Source organism: Mustelus asterias, chromosome 3 (assembly GCF_964213995.1).
Source record: "Mustelus asterias chromosome 3, sMusAst1.hap1.1, whole genome shotgun sequence".
Taxonomy (NCBI): Eukaryota; Metazoa; Chordata; class Chondrichthyes; order Carcharhiniformes; family Triakidae; genus Mustelus; species Mustelus asterias.
The window spans coordinates 104,505,427-104,526,903 of record NC_135803.1 but is presented as its reverse complement, the minus strand read 5'-3'; the positions used below and the strand labels follow the sequence as shown (position 1 = coordinate 104,526,903).

The window sequence follows — 21,477 nt, the reverse complement described above, 5'->3', positions numbered from 1 at the left end:
GCTAATGAAGGCAAGTATCCCAAATGCCGCCTTAATTAACTTGCCTATATGTCCTGCTGCCTACAGGGATCTATGGACATGCACCCCAAGATCCTTCTGGATTCCGATCTTGGGAAAGGAAACCTGCCATTCTTATCAGATCACATGCAGGCCAGATCAGCTATGATTAACTGCCAGCTAAGGTAGATCATATCAAACCATTAGGGCTGTAGGAATTTAAGCTAGAAGCAGGAGTAGGCCGTTTGTCCCTTCGAACCTGTTCCACCATTCATTTTGATCATGGCTTATCATCAAATTCAGTACCCTGATCCTGTCCCCCTCGTCCCCAGATACAGCGCTTCCTAGTGATTTCCAAATCCAAGGATGATTTGACAAAATATTTACTTGTCTTTAAACAGTGTATTTGATAGGAGGTTGTATAGTTGAGTCAGTGCAGTCCCTGCTGCTGAACCAGAAGCTGTGGGTTCAAGACCAACTCTAGGACTTGTTGGCCACGGAATGAGCATTCATGACACGTTCAGCAGGTTAATAATCAGCCTGCTAATCCTTCCAGCACTTCCTCACTTTTCCCCAAAGGAAAGAAAGTGTGGGAAGATGCAAAAACACGCAAATGTTTGAAACATACACACACACACACACACACACACACACACACACAGACACACCCTCCCCGCCCCCATCCTTGAATTGCTCTGGACTTGATTTTTCTTTTCCAGCTTGCAGTCTACTTCATTCATTCGAAACATTCCCTTAATTTCTCCAGCTCTGCAGATGGGCAAGATAATTCCCATTGTCCAAAGTACAATTATTTGCAGCATTCTGAATAATTTGTAGCGGAGATTTTTTTGGTCTATAATTAAAAAGTGCTTTCCTTGTTAACTAAATTGTGTTCTGAATTAGATGGGCATTGCACTTAATGAATTGTCGGCTAAGTACATGATGTGTGTTTGATTTGATTTATTATTGTCACGTATACAGTGAAAAGTATTGTTTCTTGTGCACCATGCAGACAAAGCATACCGTACCAGGGGAAGAAAAGGAGATGGTGCAGAATGTAGTGTTACAGTTAAAGCTAGGGTGTAGAGGAAGATCAACTCAACTCAATACAAGATAAGTCCATTCAAAAGTCTGATGGCAGCAGGAAAGAAGCTGTTCTTGAGTTGGTTGGTACGTGACCTCAGACTTGTATCTTTTTCCCGACGAAAGAAGGTGAAAGAGAGAATGTCTGGGGTGCGTGGGGTCCCTGATTATGCTGGCTGCTTTTCCGGGGCAGTGGGAAGTATAGACAGTGTCAAAGGATTGGAGGCTGGTTTTGAGTGATGGATTGGGCTTTGTTAACGACCCTTTTTAGTTTCTTGCGGTCTTGGACAGAGCAGGAGCCATATCAAGCTGTGATGCAACCAGAAAGAATGCTTTCTATGGTGCATCTGTAGAAGTTGGTGAGAGTTGTAGCGGCCATGTCAAATTTCCTTAGTCTCCTGAGAAAGTGTGTGTGTCTTTGCTGATTTAATATTTTTTCAAAGAATTCCTTTACTTTGAACGTCTGTCTGTTTTGGGTTAATGAGGACATCTATTTCCTTCAGAGAAATAAGAGGGAGTGAGAAATGGAGATCTCTTTAGCAAGTGTAATCAGGTGAGATGGTTTGGAGATGTTAGAGCAGGAACAGGCCCTGCAATCCCTGGAGCCTATCCATAATTTAATTTGATTGATAGCTGATCTTTACCTCAACTTTATATACACCCACCTTTTCACCAAATCCCTTGATCTCTTTACCCCATAAAAACATTTGTCACACGCCGTCTGGAAAATTTCATTTGATCCAACATCCACAGCCTTTTTGTTTTGGAGTGAGTTCCAGATTTCCACTATGCTTAGTGAAGAAATGCTTTCTGATTCCACTCCTAACTGGTCTAATTTCAGGATGTTGCCCTGAGAATTTGAATATTGATTTTAAAAATGCTAATTGGTTTGAATAAGGTGGATTTAAGGAAGAGCTGATCTCATTAGCTGATGGTACAAGGATTAAGGGACACAGTTTTAAGGCTTTGGTAAGAGATGCAGGGGAAATGTGAGGGTGAACATGTTTACGCAGCAAATGGTAACAACCTGGAACTTGCTGCTGACCAGGTGAGTGGAAAAGGAGATGAGCAGAGATTGGATGGTCACATGGAAAATAAATTCATAAACTCTGGAGATCGAGCAGGGAATGGGATTGACTGGACAGTTCTACTTAGAGCTGACATTGACTCGATGAGCTGAATGTCCTCCCTCTGTATCACAATGTCTCTGACTCGTGTACTACCAAAGGTGGTAGTTTTTCTATTCTATAGAATGTCTTGCATCTCAAACAGGTCAATTACATCACCCACAAACTGTCTAAACTCCTGGCAATCCGCATTCGGAGACTGCATATGTTGGTGCTTTTAGAATGCTCCAGGAAAGCCATCATCGAGTTTTGTTTATAGGCAGAGATTTTTACTGAAGATCCCGATGAGTCAGATGATTTTATTGCTGCTTGTGACCCGCTGACATGACAACTCCTCCTCCTCTGTTGAAAGCAAGATATTCACCATAACTGATGAAGCTGAAGGCCATAATGGAAGTTGGTTACTGTAGGGCTTGCAGGTTCCCAGTTGTTGCAGAGTTGCTTTGTGTGTATTTTAATTGGAGTGTTTGCATTGCATTTCAATAAACTTTAAGATCCAGCCCAAGAATGTCTTGATACTCTCCCCACTGTGTGTAGTGAAGTGTGGTCTCGTAAGCTTGGAGGATTTCTCACTGCTGCCAGAAAATAGATATTCAAGAACAGATTGACTCTTCCAAGAACAAGTTATGACTAATTATCTTGGTTGGCTAGGATGTTGACGATTTACATAAAACATGTTGCTTTTAAAGTTTAAAACTCTGTAGTCCCCTCTTAATCCCTGACATCTGTCCTGTTCTTCCAAAGAATAAGGTGTGGCACCAGCTGAGCAACTCCAACGATGTCAGTTTGTCATTCTCAAACTTAGATGTCAAGGATGACACAAGCTCATTCCCCTTGTCCTTTCCTTTTGTGGGTTTCCGTTGTGTTTCCTGTCAAATCTTGGATTTAAATGTTTTTTAAGCAGTTCATGGGCAAACACTCGTCCAAAAAAAAAGGAGCATTTTGGCAACTTGCCCTAAACCAGGCGGGAAGCTTCTTTCAAATCCACCAATGTAATTAGGAATTGATTCTATCTCCACAACACACAGCAGTAACATCTGGGTAAACTTGTGCACATTCATTACTAAAGGAAGAAGATTTCCCCTTTATCGGAATTCGGGGCAAGCTCTGCTTGTGTATTCCTACCGCTCTATCACCAGTGAAGGGTTTTCTCTTGCTAGACTGTAAGGAGTTATTAAGGTTACTGTTAAAGGGGAGCAAGAAGTTTTGACGCAAAAGTTTGCTGTTGAGGTTTACAGAAGTTCAGAAAGTGCTACCTTAAACCCAACAATTTTGGGAGCGGAGTACTGGCTTTTATCCAATTCTGGTAGTAATGTGAAAAATAATACTTTCTATTCAAGAGTGGGGTAACTAATTGCCTGACTTAACAGCAAATCTTTTGTTACCTATTGCTATTTGTGCAAGTTTACAACGTGCAAATTGGTTGCTGCATATCTTAACAGCTCCAAAAACACTTCAGTGGCTGTACAAGGCTTGAGGACATCTTGATGTGTAAGGTGTTTTGTAAATGCAAGTTAATTCTTTCAAAGAGGTGACTTAAGTAGTGGAAGGGGAATGTCAATGGATATTGTTTCTTCGAACTTCCAGAAGCAGGACTGTTCACCAAGGTTGGAGTTTATGGAATTGACGGTGAATTGATTACTGACCTAGTAATTGCTGGTTGAAGGGCAGGAGAGGAGAGTAGGGATGATAAACAGATACTTAAATTGGCAGGATGTGATGAATGGTGCCCTGCAAGGATCTGTGTTGTGGTCTGAATGATTTACTGCATTTATAATGGCTTAGATGATGGAAGAGAAAGCCGAGTGCCTAAGTTTACCGATGACACAAAGATGGGCGACATTGTAAGCAGCCTAGCTGGAAACATAAAATTAAAAAGCAATATTGAGATTAAGAGAATGGTCTAAACTGTAGAAAATTGATTTATAAGGGGGTTTCAGGGGTTCAACTGTCTCCCCATTTTTCATCCCCCTCAGTTGTGTTATGGCATGTTGGATGGTAAGTGCTGAGCTGTCCAAATCCCAAAGGGAAACTTGAAATAGCTGCTGGAACAGTTTTGCAATTTGTGTATTATGAGGAGGTTTTCTGAAATCCGGGAGTAACTTCTCAGATCAATTGCGATAACTTTATGTTAAAGGGAAACCTTTATTAAAATAAAGAAAATTTTCAGAAGCAGGCCTATGCTTGGATGTTAATTTTTATCACTTGCTAAAAATGCTTCATGAGGAACTTGTAAAGATTAAGATTCATGGTGAGTGATGGCACATTGCAAGATTTGATCTAAAAAATGGAAAGTGGATTAAACTGACACTTCGTGGTTGGACATCTGAACACATTTCAGGAATTGGTGGGCAGCTTTAGGCATCACGATACATAAGGACTATTGAAACATAGGAAATATACAACATAGTCTTAACATGATAGTATGATTAAGACATTATTGTTGTGACAAGAGTGTGACAAAAAAGAGAAAATATTGCAAATGCTCAGCAGATTGGATAGCATCTGTGAAGAGAGAAAAAGAGTTAATGTTTCAGATCTGTGATCTTGCATCAGAACTGGGAAAAGCCAGAAATCATAGAATCCCTACAGTGCAGAAGGAGGCCATTCAGCCAATCAAGCCTGCACCGACAACAATCCCACCTAGGCTCTCTTCCTGTGGCCCCTAATCCTCCTGACACTAAGGGGAAATTTAGTATGGCCAATCAACCTAACCTGCACATCTTTGGACTGTGTGAGGGAACCGGAGCACCTGGAGGAAACCCACGCAGACATGGGGAGAATGTGCAAACTCCACACACACACCGCCTCCAAGGCCGGAATTGAAGCCGGGTCCCTGGCGTTGAGAGGCAGCACTGCTAGCCACTGTGCCGTCCTAATATAATAGATTTGGCGCAAGTAAAAGGGATGAAGAATGAGGAGCAGAATGAAAAGGAAGATCTGTGATGGGGTAGAGGGCACGACAGGTAAATGACTTGATGGTGCAAGGCTAAAGGGTGTGTAATGGGACAAGTCAAAGAACAAAAAGACGTGATGAGAGGAGGTGTGAATGACCGGTTTCTGATTAGCTGCTCTCCAAAAGCAAAGGAAATGAGAGAAACAAAGAAACATGAACAAACCAATGTTTATGCTGCATTCAAGAAGATTTTAGCTAAGAGTTTGAGGCAAATAATGAAAAATTATTTCTCTTGTCAGTGAATTGGATATGACCCAGGATTACTGACGGGGAGATTTAGAGGTTCTTTTTTACACAACTAGCTACTGGAATCTTGTGTGAAATGGATTGGCATAAGTGGCTATTGAAGCAGAATCGGTCTTTACAGATTTGAAGAGGGAGTTGCATCGAGAGAAAATACTGCTGGCTATAGAGGATGAGTGGGAAAGTTACAGATTAAGTACTAGCAGTGCTGGCACGGCAACGTTGGGCCTATGTTTGAATTTCAGCCTCTTGTTTGTCGAAAGATGTAGAAATCTTTCAGAGAGAGCCCCTCATCCACTGCTGGAGAAACAGTGGATTATTCCATTATTCCATGGCTCAGCCAAGATGGAAATGGAGGATGTGGAATTGCAGCTGCAAATGTACCACCTGCAACTTGTATACGCAACAGTACGGTCTTGGGAATTTGGATTGTATCTTGATGGACAGTGACCTCTGCTGGAAATGATTTGTGTTGCATGATTTGTGTTGATGGGTTTGAATTGATAGTTGGACATTCTCTGCACATGTAGGATGTTTAGTGGGTGTTAGTGCATTGGTTACTGTGCTTCAGACTCGCTCTAGCGACTTTGGGAGGGCAGAGAGAGATTGGGAATTATTGTTTTTCATGGCTAATTGCTGAATCCCAATGAATTTTCATCTCCGATAAACTGCTGGGGTCTCCATTTTGAGACTCAATTCTGGAGTTGCAGCCAGAGAACAAATCAGAGTGGTGTGTGAAGAGCAGTGCGTTTAGGGCTTGCATGGCCAGTCATGGTACAAATTCCTATTGATTAACAAACTGCATCCCTTACCCAGTCAGTGTTTGCCAGCTGATTTCAATAAATGAGTATATGCTCCCAAGTTTCTGCTGATGTTACAGCCCTGGCTGCTGGACTGAATGCAGAATGGTGCAGTGAGAGAGAGAAAAACTTCCCTTTTAAAAGTTTGCTTTTGCTAGGTGGGAAGGAGAATATTTGTCGTTACGACAAGAAGCGGAATTGTGAGCACGTTTTTTTTTTAGGTGTACTTGCAACACCAGGGCGGCACGGTAGCACAGTGGTTAGCACTGCTGCTTCACAGCTCCAGGGTCCTGGGTTCGATTCCCGGCTCGGGTCACTGTCTGTGTGGAGTTTGCACATTCTCCTCGTGTCTGCGTGGGTTTCCTCCGGGTGCTCCGGTTTCCTCCCACAGTCCAAAGATGTGCGGGTTAGGTTGATGGCCAGGTTAAAAATTGCCCCTTAGAGTCCTGAGATGTGTAGGTTAGAGGGATTAGTGGGTAAATATGTGGGGGTAGGGCCTGGGTGGGATTGTGGTCGGTGCAGACTCAATGGGCCGAATGGCCTCCTTCTGCACTGTAGGGTTTCTATGATTCTATGATTCACTCTCTGTGAGCATTCCCTTCCTGAAATTGGAAGCCCATTATTTGACTCATAAGCATGTGGTGTTTTATATCTGTGGGAGGCCAAGGTGCTCAGATGTAGACCTGCAATCCAGTCTGATGGTGAATAATTCACCTGAGATCCATCATTTATAAATCCATGGCCTATGTACAATACTGGGTATTGTTGTTACTGGAGAAATCGCCCAGAGTTCGAATCCAGACAAGCACAAGTTCAAATTTCACAATGCCAGTTTTGTGAATTTGAATTCAGTTGTTTAAAAATTATAAATTAAAAGGAGTTTGGAAATAAAAGCTGCTATCAGTAAAAAGTAACTGCAAAGCTGTCCATTTGTTGTCAGACTTCACCTGGTTCTTCAATATTCCTACAAGGAGGAAACTGGCCATTCTATTTGTGACTCCAAAATCGCATCAAGTAGACTCTTAACTGCACACTGACCTGGCTGAGTAAGATTGCATTGTAAAAGAAACTGCTTTCAGTTGGACAGGAGGTCACCCACTGCCACCTTCTCAAAACTGGGGATGTTGAATAAGTATAAAATGGTTATTGCACATATGAAGTTCTGGGAAGAAATGGTAAGGTTCAGTAAGAAGCATTCAGAATCAGAACAGCACTTGCTGTTAAAACATGGATTCGTTCATTCTCCTTCTCAACTCCCTCAGCTGATAGAAGTGTACGGTAAGTCTTAAGTGGACAAACTGCACAGTGTAATTTTCAATACGCTACATGGAAGGAGGCTATTGAATATAGTAGCTGGTTCTCTGCTTGAGCAGTTCAGCTATTCCCAGCACCAGACCCTTTCTCTGGAGTCTGGCCAAAAGTTCTCTTCAGGTGCTTATTCGATTTTCTTTTGGAAAGCCAGGGTTGAATTTGCCTCTACCCCCTACTTGGGCAGTTCTTTCCAGATTGCAACTCCCCGCTGGACAACAGTTTTCCTCATGTTGCAGTTGGTTCTTTTGCCAGTCAGCCACCTTAAGCTGGGATGCTTTAGTCCTTGACTCTTCCTCCAATGGGAACGATTTCTCTCTCCCTTTTCTGTCTGGACTCCTCGTGATTTTGAACACCTCTAATAAATGTCCTCTGTACCTTTTTAAATTGAGTAGGCCCAGCTTCGCTAATCTAGCCACATAACTGCTATCCCTCATCCTTCCACCTATTTCTTTAAAGCCTTCCTGATGTGTGGTGCCCAGAGTTGGATGCAGTCGTTGGGTTGAGGCCAAACCAGTGCTTTATAGCGGTTCACCATAAGTTCCCTGCTTGTGTACTCTGTGCTTCCATTTATAAAGCCCAGGATCTCTCGTGCCTTTTTAACCACTTTCTCACTTGACCTGTCAGCTTCAACCACTGGTACACATATGATCCCAGGTGTCTTTAGATTGTTTTTCCCTTAAATTATATCTCATTCTTCTCACCAAAATGCACTGTAATCCGTTTCTCTGCATTAAATTTCATCTGCCATATGACTGCCCATTCCACCAGCCTGCCGATCACTCTCTTCCTCGTGGGTCACAATACTTCCAAAACTTGTGACATCTGTAAATTTTGAACTTGTGCCCTACTAATCCAATTCTAGATCCGTAATATACATGAAGAAAAACGGTGGTCCTAGTGCTGACCCCTGGAGAATCCTCCTAGATACTTTTCTTTTGGTCCAAACATAACCTTTCACTATTACTCTGTTTCCGGTCATTCAACTAAATGTGTATCCATGCTACCACTCTCTTTTATATTCCATGGACTTCAATTTTGCTGGAAAGCCTATTATAAAGGGCAGCAATGTCCACATCCCTTGAATGGATTTGTGTAAAAGCTATTAAATTAAACTGCATTGAAGGTTCAAGTAGATCATGTTAAGACTTTTGTACAACTAACTGGAGAAGGCTCCACAAATATCCCCATCCTTAATGACGGGGAGCCCTGCACATCAGTGCAAAGATGAGGCCAAAGCATTTGCAGTCACCTTCAGCCAGAAGTGCCAAATGGATTATCCAATGTCGTTGTCCTCCTGTTCCCAGCGTTAAAGCTGCCAGCCTTCAGCCAATTTGTTTCACTCCATGTGATATCAAGAAATGACTTGAGGTACTAGATACTGCAACGGCTGTGGACCCTGACAACATTGTACACTTGTACGAAGGCTTATCCCAAAACTAGCCATGCCCCTAACCAAGCTGTTCCAGTACAGCTACAAAACTGGCATCTACCTGTAATGTGGAAATTGATGGAATATTTCATCGACAGTGTTATCAGGCGGCACTTAATTAGCAGTAACCTGCTCACCGATGGTCAGTTCTGGTTTCACCAAGGCAACTTGACTCCTGACCTCATTACAGCTTTGGTACAAATGTCGACAAAGGAGTTGAAATTTCAGGGAGATGAGTGACTGCTTTTGACATCAAGGCAGGACTTGACCAAGAGTGGCATCAAGGACCCCTATCTAAACTGGGGTCAATAGGGATCAGGATCAAACTCTGCACTGGTTGAAATCATATTGGGCATAACAGAAGATGGTTGTTGTTTTCGGAGGTCAGTCACCTCAGTCCCAGGACATCACTGCAGGAGTCCCTAGGGGTAGTGTCCTAGGCCCAACCATCTTCAGTTGCTTCATCAAAGAACTTTCCTCCATCAGAAGGTCAGAAAAAGGATGCTTGCTGATGCACAATGTTCTGCACCATTTGTGACTTCCATATATAGCAAGACCGAGGCAACATACAGACTTGGGTTGATAAATGGCAAGTTACATTCATGTCACGCATGTGCCAGGCAATGACCATCTCCAACAAGAGAGAATCCAGCATCTGGTCTTGACATTCAGTGGTATGACCATTGTTTTATCCTCCATCATCTATATCCTGGGGATTATCACTGACCAGAAACTGAACTGGATCAACCATATAAACACTGTGGCTACAAGACCGGGTCAGAGGCTGGGAATTCTGCAAGCTTTCCTCCATGCCACACACCATCCTGACTTGCAACTGTATTACAGTTCTTTAACTGTCACTGGGTCAAAATCCTGAACACTCTTCCTAACAGCACTGTGGGTGTACCTGCACCACATGCACTGCATCAGTTCAGAAAGGTGACTCAGCATGGCTTCTTGAGGGCAGTTGGCAATGGACAATAAATGCTGGCCTAGCTAACAATGCCCACGTTCTGTGCAAGAATATAAAACGTGCAATGGGAATCCCCTGTGGCATTGCTCATCATGAGCCAGAGGACACAATAAATTATATTTACAGGAAGTGTGTGCAACATGCAAACTTTTGAATATATTAATAGATGCTGTGTGGCATCCTGTTCTGCATTTGCTGCCAACTGTGTTGGCCTAGATTTCTGCTACATCTGGTGCAGCTTTACGCTGCATTTGTGCTTTTAGTGAGGTGAAGCTTGATGGCAGTTTTCAAGTTTATCATAAATAGCATTGAAGTGGCTACAGAAAGAGAACACTGTCAGCTCCATGTTGGCGGTTAGAACAGGAATAAATGTGAAGGGATTTTAGACTACAACATGGTTCCTACCATTGCTTTCCACTGCTACTCGATGCTGAGCCAACCTCCGCAGCTGATAAGTGTGAATTATGGCTGTAATGACAGACCCCATGGGAAGAACGCCAATGAACAAGACTTGTGGTAGCTCTCGCATTTCTGAATCCAAAGATTGTTCAAGTTCCGATCCTGAGACTTGGTTCAGATTGACATTTCAGTGCAATATTAGGCACTGAGGTGCCGTCTTTCGGACGAGGCAACTTTGATTAACAAGCCCCTCCTGTAGCCTTGTGTGGATTTGAAAGTTTGCATGTCACTATTGGAAGAATCAAAGAATCCTACAATGCAGAAGGAGGACATTCGGCCCATCGAGTCTGCACCGACCACAATCCCACCTCATAACCACATGCATTTACCCGAGCTAGTCCCCTTGACACTAAAGAGCAATTCAGCGTGGCCAATGCACCTAACCCACACATCTTTGGACTGTGGGAGGAACCTGGAGCACGCAGACACGGAGAAAACGTGCAAACTCCACACAGACAGTGGCCTAAGCAGGAATCGAACCCGGATCCCTGGCACCGTGAGGCAGCAGTCCTAACCACTGTGCCACCATGTAAGACAAGTTCTGCTGGTGTCTTGGCCAATATTTACTCGTCAACCAACATCACTAAAACCACGATTATCTGGTCATTATCTCATTGCTGTTTGCACCATGCTGTCTGCAAATTGGCTGTTCCCAAAAATGCACTGGTGACTACCTGGTACATGTGCTTGATTGAATGTAACTTGCTTCAGGTGTCCTGAGAAATGAAAGGCTCCATAGAAATGCCAAGCTTTTCTTTCTCTCCTCCTTGGTGAATCAGTTCAGACACTGGAAGCTACCAGGTCACCCAACTGCTGATTCTTAACTGAGATGTGTTGAATCCCTGGAGAGCAAACTTCAAATTGCGTCAATGTTTCTCAGAACCAGTCAGTTTGAAAAGGAAATAAAACTGAATGTACAGAGGTTAAAAAAATTTATGCACAGAAATCTGGAAATGAAACCAATAGTTCTGACTTTTTTCAAATTTTAATCATGTTGGCACGCATTACACAAAGCTGAAGTTGTATAAAAGCTTTGACAAAGGGTCATCTGGACTCGAAGCGTCAGCTCTTTGCTCTTTTGGCCCCTGAGGTGGGGCTGCACTGTCGGGGGTGGCCACCCTGGGGTGGGGCTGCACTGTCGGGGATGGCCACCCTGAGGTGGGGCTGCACTGTCGGGGGTGGCCACCCTGAGGTGGGGCTGCACTGTCGGGGGTGGCTGCACTGGCGGGGCTGGCCGCCCTGAGGTGGAGCTGCACTGGCGGGGGTTGCCGTCCTTCAGCTGAGACATTAAAACAGGGCCCTGTCTTCCCCCTCGGGTTCGATGTTTAAAACAAACTATGACACTATTTTGAAGAGCAGCGAAGTTATCCTGGTGTCCTGACCAGTATTTATCACTCAGTCAACATCACAAAAACATCTGGTCATTATTACATGGCTGTCATTGAGCTTGCTGTGTGCATGTTATTGTAATTTAGGAAACTCAGCAACCAATGATGATTGAAAGTACATCATTGGCTGCAAAGTGCTTTCTGACACCTGCTAGTTGTAATAGGTGCTATATAAAGGCAATCCTTTTTATTTTGGGAGGTTAAGAGCCTCCAATGTGTCATCGGTGGCTTGTTTATGTTCAACTTGTTGTCCTGTTGACTGAGTTACTCTCTAGATATGACATTGGCTGAAATTTTCTCCCATTGCCCAGTGGCGAACCCCCCCCCCCCACCCCCCCCCACCCCTGGCGGAGGGTGCAGGCCATGCAAATCACCCCCCCCCCCCCCCCCCCCACCCCCGGCAGGCCATGCAAAACCCTGTAGACATCTGGACTGGAAGATGGTGGGCCGTCTGTGCTGACGGAAAATATACCACAGGAGGGCGGAAAATTCTGCTTGTAGTTTTTATTTGTAGTGTGGGAAATGGCTGCTGGAGATTAATTTTGGGGTATCTTATCCCCGTGAATGTTGAACACTGGGTTTGAACTCTTCTATTTCCCAAAGTGAATAATTGATTGCTTCACACTGAAACTAAGATTTCATATTTGCTTGCCTAAATCTGGTTTTGATCACCCGGAGGAAATGCAGTGCACTATAATTGTGTTTCAAAAGAAACAGGGAAATAAGAGATGAGCTCCCATTTGTATTGAGCCTTTTGTGACCGCTGGAGATCGCACAGTGCTTTACAGCCAATGAAGTGCTTTTGAAGTGTAATTGCTGCTGTAATGTGGGAAATGGAGCCGCAAGCTCCCCCCAGACACCAGAATGATGATAACCTGCTCTGGAAATGATGGATGAAGAATAAATATTGGCCCAGGTCAGAGGAGAGACGGTCCTGTGGTTCGGGCTAGATGAGCCCAAGACACTTCTGCCTGAAACTGTTGCGATGCAGTGGGTTATTGTAATGGGCCGATCATTATCCAGTATGTAGAAGTGAAGTGGTCTTTTGTGCTGAATTGAAGGTCTGAAGTGGTGAATGATGTTTCCAAACTGTCTCCACAGCACGCCTCAGACCTGGAGAAGAAGCAGAATGAATCTGAAAACCGGAAGCTACTCGGAACGATTATCCAATACGGCAATGTTATTCAGGCAAGTGTGCTACAAAACAATGTCACTCCTAATGTCTGGTATGGTTGCACTGTTTTGTGGGTGATGCTTTTAAAATTTAAGTCATTGTCCAACTTGTTTTGGATGTTACTGCTCCATTGAAGTCATAGATTAAAATGAGCAACATTTTGGGGATCAGAAACAAAAGAACAGAAATGCATAGAAGGCCACTCAGTATTTCAAAGGGGGAAAGATAGACTGCATCTGAAATGTTAACCCTTTCATAAGAATCTGAAGTATCAGGTGGGAATTGGTGAAGCTTAGCTGGTGACTGAAATGTATGTTTGATCAGAATGAGGTCTGTGTTTACACGCCAGCTATAGTGATGGAAGGACATAATTTCATTTTGCATCAATACTTGTGTAAATGTCTGTGAGTCTGTCTGTGTCCAGACGCCCCCTTATTTAGAGTTCCCTGAGATGAATGCAAATGCTTGACTCAGTGTCGTGAACGTCCATGTATGAGTCTAGGTAGGGGAAAGAAACTATTCTTGGTGACTATCTTTCTGTCATCTTCTAGTCAGTAGCTACTATTTTTCTGTCATCTACCAATCAGTCATTTATGTACACTTGAGCGGGATCTTTCTCATTTCTCTTGCTCTAGCGCTCCCCCCCTCTCTCCCTCTTTCTCCCTCTCTCTCCTTATCCCTCTTTCTTTTCTTTCTTTCCCTCTCTCTTTCTTTCTCTCTTTTTCTTTTCTCTTTCTCTCTCACTCCCTCTTTCCCAGTCTCTCTCTCTTGTTCTCTCTCTCTCTTTCTTTCTCTCTCTTGTTCTCTCTTTCTTTCTCTTTCTCTTTCTCCCTCTCTCTCTCTTCTTAGAAACCATACAGTGCAGAAAGAGGCCATTCGGCCCATCGAGTCTGCACCGACAATAATCCCACCCAGGCCCTATCCCCATATCCCTACATATTTTACCCGCGAATCCCTCTAACCTACGCATCCCGGGACACTAAGGGGCAATTTAGCATGGCCAATCAATCTAACCTGCACATCTTTGGACTGTGGGAGGAAACCGGAGCACCCGGAGGAAGCCCATGCAGACACTGGGAGAACGTGCAAACTCCGCACAGACAGTGACCTGAGTCGGGAATTGAACCCAGGTCCCTGGAGCTGTGAAGCAGCAGTGCTAACCACTATGCTACCGTGCCGCTCTCTCTCTTATTCTCTTTCTCCCTTGTTTTCTCTCTCGTTCTCTCTCTCTCTCTCTTGTTCTTGTTCTCTCTCTCTTGTTCATTCTCTCTCTCTCTCTTTTTTTCCTCTCTCTCTCTTGTTCTCTCTCTCTCTCTCTTGATCTCTCTCTCTTCTCTTCCAGTCTGTCTCTGGATATGTGTGATGAAGTCCATAGTGGATGCATGAAGTTTTGTGATTTTGAAGACAGAATGGATGGCCCATTGATCTTCTCCTTTATGACATTTTCATATGGTCATACAATGGACTGATACAGCAGACTGATGAGAATGTGTTTGGATCTGGCCTTGACAATGGAGAGAGGGATGTGGAACATGTCTTGCATTATAAGTAGAAAATAAATTTAAGTTAAAGGTATGCTATTAAAATTCCAAGTACTTAAACCCGGAGCGAGTGTTTCAGAAGTAGCTGAGATATGGTAGGTGGCAATCCAAAAGCATTCCCTTGTAATTAAATGTTTTAAGTAGAAAAATATGACATGAAATCTTTAAAATGTGTAGCATTATGGCACCTATCTTAAAATAGCTCCACGTTTGGCTTTTAATTAGTTGCAGTATATGACACTTGGTTTGTCAGCACCAGTCGCCCTGTGTGGGTGTGATAATTAGCAAGAGCCCTGAGCAAGCTGACCGCTTGAAAAAAAGCCAATTCTTTCCACCTTTAGCTCTGCCATTGTGGTTAGTCTGCTCTTGTATTGTTCAGATCTATTTCAGAAAGAAGTGGTTCTGTAGTCTTTTTTTATTTTGGTGGGTTGCACACTTGAAAGGAGGAAGGTAAAGTGGTCTTGTGTCAAGTGCAGATGTTGCGATTTTCTCTTTGCTCCTGAACCATCTCTCATCAGCACAAGAGCAAGAAGAGGCTATTTAGCTCCTTTGATCAGATCATGGGTGATTTGTATCTCTGATCCATTCACCCACTTTGTTGATTGATGTTGCTTTGATATCCTTTTCTAATAAAAATCTGTCCATCTGAGTATTGAAAGCTCCAAGCTCCGCCTAATGCTGAATCCCAGGTAGCTGGCCTCCAGGGGTGCTGACCAGTCTCCAGTCTATGCAAAGAAAATCGCGACTGTGCGCACTCATTTGAGTTTGCTTCCTGTGGCACCTTGAGCTGGAATTCTAATACATCAAAGGCTTGTGCTGCTTCTGAAGCTCATCTCAGTGCTGCAGTTGTCAGCACTGTGACAGTGGAGCCATTGCCATGTGCAATTGGTTTAAAAAATGTGCAATTGGAGAAGCCAGACTTCCTCTTCCTTTCCAAAGTGCATGTTGATTTGAAGCTGCATTCTACATTAATATGTTTATATTTGTGTCTGTATATATATATATATGTGTGTGTGTGTGTGCGTGTGCACACGTGTATAGATGTATGCATGCAAATATTACCCCTGTGTGCACTAACATCATCTCATGACTCTGCAGTTGTTGCACCTGAAAAGCAACAAGTACCTGACTGTAAACAAGAGACTACCAGCCCTGTTGGAGAAAAATGCCATGAGGGTTACGCTGGATGCTGCTGGCAATGAAGGCTCCTGGTTTTACATCCAACCATTCTACAAGCTAAGGTCCATTGGTGACAGTGTAAGTGAAGTAAGATTTGGGTTACTTGGGGTGGAATGAAGCATGGCCCTGAGTTAAACTGTTAAGGGATAAGTTGCTTTCAACAAAAACAGCTTATATTTTATGTAGTGACCTTGGGAGATATTAGGTCAGAAGACTAAAAGTTTGGTCAAGGGAGTAGGTTTTAAGGAGTCTCTTCAATGGGGAAGGGAAGGTAGAGAGGGTGAGAGGTGTCAGGAGCAATGTGTTCGAATAGTTGAATCTAGAGGTAATGAAGGCATGAATGACCAGTTTCTGTAAGCTGGGTGATAAAGGTGGAAATAGGTGATCTTAGTGATCAACTCTGGCACCAAGGCTGTGAACAGATTGGATTTATCTCTGTCTCCTCAGAGAGGGACGGAGATGGTCGCTCGGGAATAGAGTTTGGAATGGGCTGAGAACAGTGATATTGGTCTTCCCAATCTTTTATTGGATGAAGCGTTTGCACAAGCAGTGCTGGATACTAGATCAGTCTGATTTAGCATCAGTGGAAGAGTTAGGAGAGGTGGCGGTGAGGTCTGACTGAGCAGCATATAGATGAGAAATAGGAAGGAATGTTCTACTGTCCACTCATGACATGGATACAGTTTTTAATACATTCTCAGGGTGTGGGTGTCATCAGAAAGGCCAGTATTTATTGTCCACCTGTAGTTGTCCATGAGAAAGTTCTGGTGAATGATTAGACACTAGTCCTCATTCAGAGTAAGATCAGAGACTCCTGCTGAAACCAAACACTGAGAAAGCAGTTCAAAGGTTTTAGACAGGTTAAATTTCCAATGCCTTTTGTTAACCGTTTGCAGTTTTAGTTTCGGTCTTTCAAAGGTCAGTTTCTTGGAGATAAACATCAGTGTTTTAGGTATCAGTTTCTTTGATTTTTAAAAAAAAAAATCAGTGCCAAGTATTTAATATTCAGGGTTTCAAAGATTTACAGGTCAGTGGATTGATTGCCGCAGCAGGGTCCCACTGCATGCACATCCTGTTCCATGTGGGAAATCCAGGGGCACTTCTCATGTGTGCAGCAGCAACTGCTGCCAGTTGTTCAAACTCCAGCTTCTGGTTTCAGAGCCAGAGGAGTGTCTGGAGTCACTGCATGGAGTCTGAGAGTTTCTTTGAATGTCCGTTCAAGAAGGCGGTCACTTACAGCTACAGAAGGTGTGAGGGATGAGATGGGTATCCCCAGACAGGGTAGGAGGAGGACATAGGTAATGCAGGAATCCCCATGCCAGTGACACTTGATGACCAGTTTTCAGCTTGGTATATAAGGAGTGTGATGACTCCAATGAGGAATGCAGTAGTAAACTTGCACCACTAGAGATGTGACTGCACATACGCGAAAGAGTTAAGCTGCAATTATAGGGAATTCAATAGCTAGCGACAGGAGCTAGGAGAATTTTTTAAAATAAAAACCGACCTGAAAACACTTAATCTGAGGACAACCCCCAGTGTAATCTGAGTATAGAAACAGTAAGACAGTGCAAGTAAATGTATGGCTAGCGAAGTGGATCGGGGGGAGGGTTTCATATTCTTGAACTGCAACTGATTCTGGGGGGAAAAGGCAGCTGTCCAAACTGCACAGATTGCACTGGGCTTGTACCAGTGCGCTCATTGAGAGATTAACTAGTATTAGAGTTAGAACTAATTGGACAGAGAGGGGAAACAGAAAATAGCAGAGGAGCAGAAATTAGATCGGAGGACGGAGAGGGATAAGCAGCAGTAAAAAAACAGTATTCCAAAAATGGCATGTGCCAAACTGAGGAAAACAATAAAAGTGATGAAGGAGTATGTACATCAGTGCATTAATGAGGATGGTGAGTTGCAGGTGCAAATTTCGCACGGGATCATGGCACTGCTACGTTAAATTGTGGGGAGATGAGGATGTAGTGGTAATGTCACTGGACTAGTAATCCAGAGGCCCAGGCTAATGCTCTGAAGTTACAGGTTCAAATCCCTCCCAATGGTGGAATTTAAATTCAATTAATAAATGTCTGGAGTTGAAAGCTAGCCTAACTAATGATGACCATAAAACTATCATCAATTGAAGTTCACTAATGCCTTTCAAAGGAAGAAATCTGCCATCCTTACCTGGCGTGGCCTACATGTGACTCCAGACCAACAGCAATGTGCTTTCAATGGCAAATCAAGGGTGGGTAACATGTTGATTGGTCAGAGATGCCCACGTGCCATTCGAGAAATAAAATGTGTCACATGGTCAAAGAAGACGAGGAATGGATTATTAATACTCCAAGTTTCCAAGCATTCAGGAATGAGAGAGAAGGAAAAACACGAAGGATCTTGGCTGTATTAATTAAAGATGATGTTAGAGTTCAGTGTTTTAGGGACTGAAGTCTAATCTTAGACTTGATTTGGAAAATAGAGGAGGAAGCTGTTACGTTGCTGAGAACTTTTTTTTGAGAGCTCTGAACAGTGGGAAGGAGATACATGAGCACATTTGTCAGCAACTTTCAAAGGTGTGGAAACAAAAATAGAGTTCTATTAAGAGACTTTCATTATCCTAATACAGACTGGGGAAACAACATTGTGCTAGCGGTAGAGAAGAAGAGGAACAATTTCTGATGTGCATACTGGGAAACTTATTTGTTCAATGTGTCTCTAGGCCAACATGAAAGAAAAGCATGTTGGATCCAGTTCTGGGAAATTAAGTAGTGAAAGTGGAGCGTGCTACAGTGGGTGATGGTCTAGTTAAAAATGACTACAACATTCATTCACTTTAGAGTAATGATGGAAAGAGATCAGGAAAATATAGAAGATAAAAATGTTCCACTTGGGAAGAGTGAATTTCAATGATATCAGAGGTCATGGTACAGGCAGGTTAGGAAAGGAATTGCAGAGTAATGGGATATTCAGATCAAACAATAGAGAACATTTAGAGCAAACAAATTTCTTAAATGTAAAAGAGCCAAAGCTATTAAGTCTAAGATAATAATGGAAATAGAAGTTAACATACAATCGGAAAATGAAACTTATTACAAACATTAAGAGCGTGATTCAGTTGAGAACATGGAAAATTATGGAAAATACAGGAGAGAATTGGAAAAGTTATTATAGGATTCAAGGAGCAGTTAGGAGAAAAGATTTGTGGCAACATAAGTTGAATTCTAAAACCTGTGTTTTAAAAAAAAATAAAGTAAAAGGGAAAAAGTTTATAAAGCGCCTGAAGGGAAATCTTAATGTTGAGGCCGAGGACATGGTGAGAGTATTGAATCCATGTTCTGCATCTGAAGCAGGAGATGTGAAGGTTACACTAAAAGACAAGATGGGAATTGTGGCCAACATAGTAATTGATACAGAAAATGTAATAAAAAGGTTAGTGTTCGTGAAAGTTTTTACATCACTTGGTCCAGATGGAATGCTGATGAAAGCTCATTTGAAAGGGCATGTGTTAATGAAGGAGAGCCAGCATGGATAAGGGCAAATCATGTTTGACTAAGTTGATTGAGCCGACTTTCAGCAGTCATTTGATAAAGTGCCACACAGGAGGTTTAGAAGCTGATGGTGTTATGGATGCAAAGGCTGGTGGTCGATGGACATTTTTCAGACCAGGAGGTGGTTTATTGTGGAGTTCCCCAAGAGTCATTTTTGTATCCATTACCCTTTGCAGTTTTGATGAAGTACTTAGACTTGTATGTGGAGAACAGCATTACAAAGTTTGCAGCTGACACAAAGCTTCGAAAAGTATTGAATTGTAATGAGGAATGTCATCAGCTTCAGGATGACTTTAGCCAAAATGATGAAATGGGAAGAGGCAAGGCAGATGGAGTTCCATGTATGGAAAAATGTGAAGGAAAGAACTTTAGGAAGCCTCATGGGAAGACGGTTCACTACAAATGGTACATTTATGAAAGTGTAGATGAGCAGAGAAACCTTGGTGTCCAAGGACACATATCCTTTAAAGGTGGCAAGGCAAGTTGACAAGGTCGTTTTTTAAAAAAAAATCACCAGAGGTGCTTGGGTTTACAAATAGAGGAATAGAATATAAAAGCAAAGAGGTTGTTCTGAAACTTTATAAATCACCGGTTTGGCCTCAGCTGGAATATTGTGAACAATTCTGGGCACCACACTTTACTGAGTTTTCTTTTCCACTGAGTTATATTTGAAAGCATGCTGGAAGTTGTTAGTAGAATTTAGAAGGAGTTGGAGCTGAAGATGAGGAATGTTCAGGGTCATGCACAAAATGCATGGGTGTCTTTTAAAGAGTCAGCCGAAAATCATAACAAATAGCCACCTCTTATGCTGCAGTTTATGTGGAACCTATGAATCGTGAGATCTTGCTTATCACTCCCAACTCGGATGAAGTTACTAATGGCTCTCTGGGCACTATGGTGATAAATGTAGTCTGCCACACTTAACCTTAATGCTTTTTAGAAAAAGTGTTCTGACTCCTGATTGATGTCAGCAGCCCTTGTTGGAAGAGTATGTGCCCTTCGGGGAGAAGAGGGTCATGCTTAGTTGTCAGGTTCCCAGAGTCCCAGTCACCTGTCAATGCACTAAAGCCTCAGCACGAATATTGACCACTTGGTTAGAGCGACAGAGGGCAGCAAACTCTTTGAGAATGGCATTCAAACTGTGTATTTTTACCGTCTACTGGGGAGGAGTGAAGAAAATTGGCAAACTGAACTATAAACCAGACTTGGGATTCAGCAGCAACATGTAAATCAGTTATCTCTTTTGATATGGTGACCCAGTTGTGTGTCTGAAGTGCCTGATTTAAGCTTTCTGTTACTTAATAATCTAAGTTCTCTGGCGCAATGCGATAAATGTGTCTTCAATCCCTTAAATGGTCTTTTATTCTTCAGGTTGTGATCGGAGACAAGGTGGTGTTGAACCCAGTCAATGCTGGACAGCCGCTTCATGCCAGCAACTGTGAATTGGTCGACAATCCTGGATGTAAAGAGGTCAGAAAATAACTTTCTTTTTAGGTAGTGGCTTATCACGTGACAGAATGCATGGCTTTTCAATGCTGTTACGTATGCAAATGTGGGAGTATCTTGTGCCTATAAGGATGCACCAAATAATCAGGAGGTCAATGAGCAGTCCATATTTTTAATGGTGCAGGTTGAGGGAGGAATTTATTCCTGGATGTTCTGGACTGCTATGATAAGTCTGCACTCATCACCAGAACGAGAGAATGACTCAAAGAAAGGCAACTCTGATGTACCACACCCGTCAGTACTGCACTGGAATGGTCCGCTCAAGCCCTGGAATGGGACTTGAACCTCCGACCTTCTGATTCCAGCATTAAGAGGACTACTAATTGAGCCAGCAGGCATTACTCGTGCAGTTTGGGATGTTTTTGCATTAGATGTGTTGCTGACAGCAAATTCTGTCATCGACCATGAGCTGATCTATGATGTCCGTCCATGTCCAGGAAGTGTATCTCCATATTTCCAATCACTGCATGTGGATGGTTTGGGTGCAGTAAAATTAATTGAGGTGAACGGTTAATGGAGGTTGATGCCATGATCTGCACTTCCTACAGTTTTAACATATTTACATTTTTGTCTTGAGCTTCTCCAATTGATACCATGTAACCAAACTGCAGTTCACATTGGAAGCCATTCATGTGCCATTTGGGAACTTGCCTTCCATTATTGAATGAAAGCACATGGATGGCCATGCAGTAGCCAATCATGTCTGCTGTTGTTCCCTCCTTCCGTTGTTATTAAGTGGCAAACATAAGTTCTTAGTGAAGGCAATTTTAAG

The 21,477-nt window shown here is 42.9% G+C and overlaps 1 protein-coding gene across 1 annotated transcript in view; it reads left to right on the top strand.

The window, feature by feature from the left end:
- Nucleotides 1-21,477, top strand: part of itpr1b (inositol 1,4,5-trisphosphate receptor, type 1b) — a 521,126-nt gene that overhangs the window by 139,088 nt on the left and 360,561 nt on the right. The window contains exons 5-7 of the mRNA XM_078209411.1: nucleotides 12,868-12,954; nucleotides 15,580-15,738; nucleotides 20,571-20,669. Of these exons, the coding sequence (XP_078065537.1) occupies nucleotides 12,868-12,954; nucleotides 15,580-15,738; nucleotides 20,571-20,669 (345 nt within the window). The remainder of the gene's footprint in view (nucleotides 1-12,867; nucleotides 12,955-15,579; nucleotides 15,739-20,570; nucleotides 20,670-21,477) is intronic.